This window comes from Triticum dicoccoides, chromosome 3B, assembly GCF_002162155.2.
Source record: "Triticum dicoccoides isolate Atlit2015 ecotype Zavitan chromosome 3B, WEW_v2.0, whole genome shotgun sequence".
NCBI lineage: Eukaryota > Viridiplantae > Streptophyta > Magnoliopsida > Poales > Poaceae > Triticum > Triticum dicoccoides.
The window spans coordinates 693,721,884-693,731,279 of record NC_041385.1 but is presented as its reverse complement, the minus strand read 5'-3'; the positions used below and the strand labels follow the sequence as shown (position 1 = coordinate 693,731,279).

At 45.2% G+C, this 9,396-nt stretch overlaps 2 protein-coding genes across 3 annotated transcripts; one reads left to right on the top strand and one right to left on the bottom strand.

Moving 5' to 3' along the window:
• Window positions 1-835: 835 nt before the first annotated feature.
• Window positions 836-4,970, bottom strand: LOC119277922 (rhodanese-like domain-containing protein 4A, chloroplastic). 2 transcript variants are annotated; one of them, XM_037559271.1, is made up of 6 exons: window positions 4,238-4,970; window positions 3,257-3,359; window positions 2,916-3,167; window positions 2,285-2,482; window positions 1,656-1,850; window positions 836-1,182 (listed from the first exon to the last, which is right to left on the bottom strand). In XM_037559271.1, the coding sequence occupies exons 1-6, from the start codon at window positions 4,885-4,887 to the stop codon at window positions 1,129-1,131; spliced, it is 1,452 nt and encodes a 483-aa protein (XP_037415168.1). In that variant the 5' UTR covers window positions 4,888-4,970; the 3' UTR covers window positions 836-1,128. The 2 variants fall into 2 exon arrangements, with proteins under 2 accessions (XP_037415168.1, XP_037415169.1); XM_037559272.1 differs by lacking the exon at window positions 1,656-1,850.
• Window positions 4,971-7,342: 2,372 nt separating this feature from the next.
• LOC119281869 (thiamine thiazole synthase 2, chloroplastic-like) lies at window positions 7,343-8,750 on the top strand. The gene is made up of 2 exons (XM_037562280.1): window positions 7,343-8,282; window positions 8,381-8,750. Exons 1-2 carry the CDS (start codon window positions 7,374-7,376, stop codon window positions 8,486-8,488), a joined length of 1,017 nt encoding a protein of 338 aa, XP_037418177.1. The 5' UTR covers window positions 7,343-7,373; the 3' UTR covers window positions 8,489-8,750.
• The last annotated feature ends 646 nt before the right edge of the window (window positions 8,751-9,396 follow it).

The window sequence follows — 9,396 nt, the reverse complement described above, 5'->3', positions numbered from 1 at the left end:
TCATGAGGTTGGTTCTAATTGTTGTTTGAATGTATGCGGTTAGCATTGGATGTCGGCCTTCCATATTCGTGTCCGCGGATTGGCCTCCATGTCCATGGATAGATGCAGAAGAAATTTGCGGGTTGCCATTGAAGATGCCCTAGCCCCACAAAGTCAGCAGGAATCTACACCAACTAGCCACCGATGCCGCCGCACCCGAAGCCTTCAAGAATCAAGATGGAGAAGCTTAAGGAAAAATTACTTCTGATCCACCAATGAAGCGCCGCCACTCTACCCAAAGCCCCAAAGCAGGATTAACTAGAGCTCCATCCGGTAGTCCGGCCCTCCCCGCACTCCCACACCAGCGCAGCCGGCAAAGGGGGAGGGGATGGCGACCTATCAGCGGTGGAGGGGTCTCCAGGGTTTGGAGATGAGAGAGAGGTAGGTACCCACTGTTGCACACAAACTTCTTCAAATTAACCTCATAGTTCAACAGTTCACACCTTTCTGATGCAGAGGCCGGGGGATAACCTCCTTTTTGAAAAAACAAACAGTTCACCGCGACCTAACTGATTTACCGTTTCCTGCACACACACACACACACACACACACACACACACACACACACGCACGCACACGCACACACACAGCCAGCCAGCCAACTTCAAATACTCATAGAACTGAATATGACAACTCCGCAGTATAAGCATTGCACACTCCGGATTGCCTGTTCTTTTCCTGTTGCAAACGCACAGCTCCAAAAAGAATTTTGATTTTCAGCAGAGGAGACACGGTTAGCAGGCTGAGATCCATGCAGCACTACCAAAATCCTCAAGCTAAGGAGTCATCGTGCCAGTACAGTGTTAACATGAAATGCTTGCAGTTTCGTAGTGCAACATTCACTTCAATGTACAGACAATAAGAACAGCAATCTGGGAAGAAGTTCGAAATTTACATAGAATGTAAGAATTCACCATGCTATAACATCAAATAGTTCATGGTAGCAGCAACGGTCTTCTGCATCACCATCCCAATCAATCGCCTCTATATCCATGGATTTAAGTATAATAACAAAATGGTTATTCCGCAAAAGGCTGACTCTGACTTCGTTGAGTCTTCGGCGTCCTATTGCCCTATACATTGCTTCTTCTACCTCCCTGGCTTGGATGGCGTCGGAGATGATGGCGGGTTCATGTCAGGGTACTGCATGATAAATTCAATGTGTGCGAATGGATTAGTACATTCCCACAAATAATAAAAATGGATTAGTACATGATCATATTGAACCGAAACAGAAGCCTATATGCATTGTATATTGAACAATTTAGGTAGGAAAACATTTGAGCTTCAGCCATGACGGTCCGTAACTCTTTATTCTCCTCCTAGTACAGAACATAGCGCCTGCCATAGTTTTCAGGAACCAAGGTCCAAGGCCTTCTTTACAAGGCGATATTATATCCAGAAACAGAACTGTAGTTTATCAGCAGTAAATATAAAGAGAATCCTGTGATGGAATTAACTGCAAGTATGACGTCATGCTGTCAGGCCAGTCAGCATGTTGTTACTATTTTGTGAGCAATATTTTAACTACTGTTAACTAGATCGAATTTTGATGAAAATCGAATATAGATCCTTCTGAATTACTGTATGAAGGTAGGAAGGCAATGTGGTCGTACATTTGCATATGGTGATAATGGTCTCCTTGGATGCTTCGTGGCTAAAGTACTTCCATTCAGTTCTTCACGACCATTCTTGGTTGCATGGCTTGTATTGTCCAAAGAGCTGCCAGGAGACGTTAGTAGTTCATTATTCTTATCTGGCCTGCCTGGCTTGGATGGCGTTGGAGATGAGGGCGGTTTCAAGTCAGGGTACTGCATAATACATTCAGTATGTGTCAACAGATTACTACAATACATGATCATAAAGAACTGACACAGAAACCTAAAATGCATTGGACATTGAACAACTTAGGTATTAAAATATTTGATCAGAGCAGTTTGTAAACTGTTTATTCTCCTGCTAGTACAGAGCATAGCGCCTGCCATTGTTTTCTGGAATTAACTACTAACTGAGACATGCATAAGGCTTTACAAGGCTATACTATGTCCAGAAACAGAACTCTTGTATATCAGCAGTAAATACAACGAGAATTCTGTAATGACGGCATGCAATCCAGCCGGTCTGCATGTTGTTACTATCTTCAAGACTAAAAGTCAACTGCTGTTAATTAGATAGAAGTTCGAGAGAATCAAATCTAGAGCCTGCTGAATTACTGTATAGAGGTAGCAAGGCAATGGGGACATACATTTGCATATGGTGATAATGGTTTCCTTCCTGATTGCTTCGTGGCTAATGTACTTCCATTCGGTTCCGCGTGAGTATCCTTAGTTGCATCGCTTGTTTTGATTAAAGAGCTGCCAGTAGAAGTTGGTAGTTCCCCATTCCCCTCTGCCCTCGATGGCTTGGATGGCGTCGGAGATGATGGCGGTTTCAAGTCAGGGTACTGCATAGTACATTCAAGGTGTGCAAATAGATTACGACATGATCATATAGAACTCAAACAGAAACCTAAAATGCATTGAACATCTTAGGCACGAAAACATTGGAGCAGGGCAGTTGTGACTGTTTATTCACCTGCTAGCACAGAGCATAGCGCCTGCCATTGTTTTCAGGAATTAACTGTCTAACTAAGACACGCATAAGGCTTTACAAGGCTATACTATGTCCAGAAACGGAACTCTAGTATATCCGCAGTAAATACAAGGAGAATTCAGTTAACTCTTAAGTATGACAACGTGCTGTGAGGCCAGCCTGCATGCTGTTACTATTTTGAAAACAACATTATAACTGCTGTTGACTAGATAGAAGTTTGATGAAAATCAAATCTAGAGCCTGCTGAATTACTGTATGGAGATAGGAAGGCAATGGGGTCATACATTTGCATAAGGTGATAATGGTCTCCTTGAATGCTTCGCGGCTAAAGTACTTCCATTCGGTTCTTCATGACCATCCTTGGTTCCATTGCTTGTATTGACTAAAGTGCTGCTAGGAGAAGTTAATAGTTCTCCATTCCCCTCTGGCTGATCATCTGTTCCTTCAGTGCTCACATCAGTGTGCGTTAAAGTTTTGCTCTTCTTTTCCCGTGGAAAAACGTGAACAGATGGTGGAAGATAGTTCTCTTGAATTGCCTACCAAAATAGCAAATATCAGTGCTAAAACAACAATGTTTGTGCATTTTAACCGCCGTTATTACTTAAACCCCAGTGTCATAACTAACCTGCCAACCATCTGGGCCTCTCAGTCCCCCTTTGATTGCGTACGCCTCTTTGAAACCATTGTTGAACAGGAGCTCGGCCACTTTCATTGAATTACCATCAAAGCTACCTTACACAACATAAACTTAAGTTGGTAACAGATTGCGCATGATAAAGTTCAGTAACATCAGTACGTTCAGCACCTATGCAAAACTGCCACTGTCTGAATTCTGAATCTAAAGTAACAAGCTTCAGAGGGCAAATTGACATGGTATCCATCTTTAACAGTCTCGAAGATGAACTAGAACATGACAAGAAAATTTCTATTTATTTATATATTTATTAAGTTAGACAATTAGATACAATAGGGACTAATTGGATGGAAAACAAGCTTATCCCTGTATTTCATTGTGGCAGAACGAGTAAGGTAATTGACTAATTGTTTCAGACTATTTTGAACTGTCAATGTGGCAGTTTGATCTGTGCTAGTCGCAAATAAACCAAAATTATTAAGATTATGCTCAAAACTGACAAAAGACAATGTTCTTGAAACACGACTATGCTCTTGCTCGGTTCGTGAGCTCGATGCGGAAGTAGTTCTCAGTTGTAACTAAGACGATACTAAATCAGTCTGTCTCAACTTTTTTGAACATCACTTAGCGTGACAAAACTGGTCTTAACTTGATATCGACTCGATGATAGAACAGTAAGCCCGATCCAGAGATTCTGGAAGGGAAGGGTCTATTTTGATTCCACAAATTTCGCATGAAATAGTTGAATTTCGTTGTTTAACTAGAACTGCATTGCACTTCTAAATCTAAGCTGTGTACACGACTACTCTGCTGCATAAAAAGACATCTAGCATTATGCACATTAATCGGCATTCCATCACGAATGATTCATGCCGAACCTATTCGACCAATACACGCAACTACTAAAGCATTTCAGTAATGCAGGCACACCACCGACAGCAGGCGTCAAATGAAGTTCCATGGAACACTCACTTGTCAAGAACGCAGACGACGGTGTTGGCCGGGTCCGGGAACCTCGCGAGCACCTCCCCGAGGAAGCGCTTCTCGTCCTCCTCGTCGAACTCCATCTGCACGGCGCTCTTCTCGACGAGCCTGAGGTTGGGCGGTGCCATGAAGCGCACGCTGTTGCCCCGCCTGATGTCGAGCAGCTGCGCCTCCGGCACGTCGCGGAGCTTGCGGAAGGCGTCGAGGGCGCCCACGGCCTTGTACTTCTTGAAGTACTCCTGCGCCAGAGGGAGCACCACCAGCCAGACGAACACCACCCCGGCCACGAAGAAGGGGTTCCGGTTGTTGAAGTCGTCGACGGCAAGCACGATGGACTCGAGGCTCACCTTGCTCCCGCCGCCGCCGTCGGCCTCGGCCGCGAGGGCCGGGAGCGGACAGGACGTAGCGGCCGCGGGGAGGAGGAGCAGGAGCTCGCCTCGCCAGGGGGCCGCCGCCGCATTCCGCGCCAAGATTGGCGCGGCGGAGGGTGGGGTTATGGAGGGGCTGGGGGTCCTGGCCGCATTGGGCGGCGAGAGTTGGCTCCGGCGAGGGTTCCGCGGGGGGCTGAGGAGGGTTGGGAGGTGGGAGGTGGAGATTTGGAGGAGGGAGCAGTGGTGCTGGAGGCGGAGGAGCGCCATGCGGGCAAGAGCTTGAGCTCGGTGCTTGGCAAGGATAGAAGGAGGTGGAGCTCTCCACGCCCCGGGATTCTCTATCCGATCACTCCACCTTTTCCTCTTCTGAAAATGGATTATTACCAAATAGTAGTGCAAGGAAGAAAAAAAGAGGAGAGGATATTGCCGAATTCGGCCCATACGTCTGTTCCATACGGGCCGAAGAGCGCCATAGAATTAAGCCCAGGTCTACTTTTAGATCCTCGTCTTCAACTTTGGGCGCGGCGACTGGCATTCCTAGTTGGCGTTTCAGGCGCCCGGTTTAGTTGTTTTTATAAACTTCCCTAAAAGAAAGTTGTTTTTATAAACGGGCGCATACCCCCTCTCCAAGCTTGGCCAGCTCATTAACTTTTTTTTTCTATTTTAAACCAAAGCGAAGATTTCGATCTCGCAATCTCTATGTCTAGAGAGAAACGACCTAACCACTAGGATATCGAATCACTTGTGCATAGAAAATTCCCTTCTTTCCATTTATACTTTCCCTAGTTCGTGGAAGCCCCGGTTTTGCAAAGCTTCCAGCCATTTTCTTTTCTTTTTTAGTTACAGTTTTTTACTGGGCCAGTTTTATATGGTTTTGTTATTCCTTTTTTGTTTCTTTTCTTTCATTTTTTTTCAATCTTGTTTTTTCTTTACTATTTCTTTAAATGAGGGAACTATTTTGAATTCATTAATTTCTTTTCAAAATTAAGGAACTTTTTACAAACTAGATGAACTTTTTTCTAAACTTGGCAAAAAAAATCAAATTCGATGAACTTTTTCCAAGATTGGTGGTTTTTTGTTTCAAATTAGATGAACCTTTTTTAAGATCAATGTAATTATTTTCAAATTTGATGATTTTTTCAAATGGATGAACTTTTTTCAAGAACAAAGATTTTGTTTTTCAACTTTTGTCAGCCTTTTTAAATTTGATGAACTTTTTTTCAAAAAAAAATTGTAACTTCTCTCATATTCATGGACTTTTCTGAAGTATCTGAACTTTTTTCTGAAATCCATGATCATTTTTGAATCACAATTATTTTTTCATTTTTTGTGATATTTTATTATTTTTACTTTTCCATTTCTTTTTCCAAAGTCAATGGTTGTTCGGTCAACTGGTCAATTGCGACTAGTCCAAATCGATCAATCGACCCAAATTGATCGAGCAACTAGAAACATGCGAGATGTGATCGAGTGATCTTCTACATGTGCCGATCAAAGGTCGTGTGCGTGCGTGAGTGCCAGTAGCGGCAACCAGCGCTTACAACACTGATTAGGAGCTCCCACGGCGACTATACCTCGCTTCACGTGAGGCAGAAGGATCTCTCGCGTGAAGCGTGTACTATAACGGGCCGGCCCACTCGTGGATATCTCATGCGATTTCCTGGTTGCTTCGTAGCACTGTTGCCACTGAGCTAACATCAAGTCCGTGATAAATAAGCTGGGCGTGACCTGCTAGGAGAAAAAGAGCCTGTTTTTACACTGTTTTCCTTTTTCTTTTTTCATCCGTTTATTCATTTCTTTCTCTGTATTTACTGCCACCTGTCATAAACTCACTTAACAGGGCCTAATCCGCCGATCAGTGGTTTTTGTAAGATGTGGTGTTTTCTGCAGAGAAAATGTATCTTAGTATTTTTTTTCGCAAATCTAGCCTTCAAAGTGGTGTTTCTTTTGCAATTTACTCCATAATTCCACTACTTATATTTCTTTCAACATGCACACATCCCACCTCACCATACATGCCACCTCATCAAATTCACTATAATATGTATATTCTGATTTCATTCTCATATTATAATTCCAAACAATGAAATTTTTATCAAAATATAATGCAATCAATTCCCGCAGCACAAAATAATAATGCAATCAATTCCCGCAGCAACACGTGGGGTATCATCTAGTATTCCCAAAAAAAGGCATTGAAAAGTGGCGCGTTATATTGGCAAAGGAAAAAATGTATTGGGAAAGGAAAACAATGTTTGGCAAAGGAATAGAAGGCAGCACACCTGGCGGCAGTGGTGTGTTATTTTGGCAAAGGAAAATAAATGTTTTTCTTATGAAGCAAACGTGGAGGAAAGCTATGTTATTTTGTCAAAATCCTCAAAAAAGTAGAGAAAACGGCTATTTGGCTAAGTGGCAATCATCGGTGTGTTATTTTGGTGAAGGAAAAGAAATGTGTGCTTGTGAAGCAAAGAGAGGAAAGTTGTGTTATTTTGTCGAAATCCTCGAACAAAATAGAAAATAAAAGATTATAGTGTCAATCCAGTATGCGTTATTTTGGCAAAGGTGGGAAAAAATATATGCTTATGCAGCAAAGGCAGAGAAACGGCAGAGAAAATACCTCAATATCTGACGGCACGCCCACACAATGACACGATCCATACATATCTGTCCCCTCCTCGTCTTCTTTAAATCGTGCCACTGCGCGTTGTCTAGTCTCATCACATTCACAGGCTCCTAGCACAAGCCAGCACAACATGGCAGCCATGACAATCACCACCTCGAGCTTCCTCAAGACCTCATTCCCTGGCGTTTGCATTCCGGCAGCCACTCGCACCCCCTCCTGTGCCGCCACCCGGCGCACCGGGGCCATCTGCAACTCCATCTCCTCCTGCACCCCTCCCTATGATCTCAGTTCCTTCAAGTTCAGCCCCATGAAAGAATCTGTCGCCTCCCGTGAGATGATCCGTCGGTACATGACCGACATGATCGCCGATGTCAACACCGATGTCATCATCATCGGAACTGGCAGCGCGGGACTGTCCTGCGCCTACGAGCTCTCCAAGGACCCGTCTGTTAACATCGCCATCATCCAACGGTCCGTTTCCCCTGGCGGCAGCGGCTGGCTCGGCAGCCAGCTCTTCTCCGCCATGGTCGTGCGCAAGCCGGCGCACCTCTTCCTCGATGAACTCAACATCGAGTACGACGAGCAGGAGGACTACGTGGTCATCAAGCATGCTGCGCTCTTCACCTCCACCGTGCTGAGCCGCCTCCTCGCGCGGCCCAACGTGAAGCTCTTTAACGGCGTCGTCGTGGAAGACTTGGTTGTCAAAGAGCATCGCGTCACCGGTGTGGTCACCAACTGGGCGCTCGTGTCGATGAACCAGGACACACACTCACAAACACAATCACACATGGACGCCAACGTCATGGAAGCCAAGATCGTAGTAAGCTCATGTGGCCACGAGGGGCTATTCAGTGCCAACGGAAAGGGAGTCAAACGGCTCGAGGACATCGGAATGATCAAGACGGTGCCCCGAACCGGAATGGAAGCGCTTGACACGAACGTATCCGAGGATGCAATTGTTGGCTTAACCCGCGAGGTCGTCCCCGGCATGATCGTCGCTGGCATTGAGGTTGCCGAGATCGACGGGCCCCAGAGGATGGTGAGAAATATATAATGCGTTTCTTCACAGGAGTTCTTGGAATCGATCTCATTTCTCTCACCGCGTTTTGGTCTGTCTTGTCTTGTGGTGTTTTGCAGTGCCCAACGTTCGGCGCCACGATTATCTCCGGCCAGAAGGCAGCGCACCTGGCACTCAAGGCGCTCGGCCGTCCGAACGGCATCGACTCGGAGACGGTCCCAGCGTGAGGACCAGCGGCGACACCATGGACGCCTGGACGACGGAGGTGACACCAAAGCGTCCGCTGGTGTTTGATGGAACAGAGGAGACTTTGGACGAAGACTTTATATATGTCATCTGTCTACTTGTGTTTAATCCCCTTGTTCATCTCTAATACTACTAGTAGCAGCGTCTTGTTCATAGCACTGCCGCCGTGTGCCCTTCCCCGTGACGGCAACTCCATGGATCCTCCTGGAACAAGATGACAGAATAAAATGGTTGGGCTTCCTATGTGCGCGCGCGTTGAATTTCCATTTCTTTGTTGCTGTATGCGCACGCTATTTACTCCATGGATAAAGCCTCCGACAAGCGGTAGTTGATCTTGCGCAACGCATGTAAAATTATTGGGAAGCGTTAAACCCTTTGCTCGGGTCGCACTTGTATTTATATTGGCAATGCCGTGGCTTACAAGAAGGAAACGATCGATAGATCGATTACAAAGAAGGTCGGTAAGGAGCAGAAGAAGAGATAGAGAAGAGATACAAGTTTGAACAGAAGAGTCCTCTCCCTATACAATTCTATCTCTACAATTATTCCAACACCCCCCCCCCCCCTCAATCTAAACCTATGGGACGCCAAGATTGAGATTGAACTTGAACTCATCCAGCCTTCTCATAGTGAGAGGTTTTGTAAAGCCATCAGCCAGTTGATCACCAGTGGGTATAAACTTGATGTCAAGCAGTTTGCGAGCTACTCTTTCTCGAACGAAATGGAAATCAACCTCAATATGTTTAGTCCATGCATGGAAAACGAGATTAGCTGAAAGGTAGGTTGCAGCAATATTATCACACCATAACCTTGCAGCTTGTGGAGTCTTAATACCGAGCTCATAAAGCAAAGTTTGAATCCACATGACTTCAGCAGTGGCATTTGCTAC

Excerpts from the sequence above, each read along its gene's own strand:
- LOC119277922 (XM_037559271.1), bottom strand. The coding sequence starts at position 4,887 with ATGGCGCTCCTCCGCCTCCAGCACCACTGCTCCCTCCTCCAAATCTCC. Across the intron at positions 3,168-3,256 it reads GAGGCCCAGATGGTTGGCAG|GCAATTCAAGAGAACTATCT; the intron begins GTTAGTTATGAC and ends CTATTTTGGTAG. Across the intron at positions 1,851-2,284 it reads CATTATCACCATATGCAAAT|TACCCTGACTTGAAACCGCC; the intron begins GTATGTCCCCAT and ends TGTATTATGCAG.
- LOC119281869 (XM_037562280.1), top strand. The coding sequence starts at position 7,374 with ATGGCAGCCATGACAATCACCACCTCGAGCTTCCTCAAGACCTCATTC. Across the intron at positions 8,283-8,380 it reads TCGACGGGCCCCAGAGGATG|TGCCCAACGTTCGGCGCCAC; the intron begins GTGAGAAATATA and ends GGTGTTTTGCAG.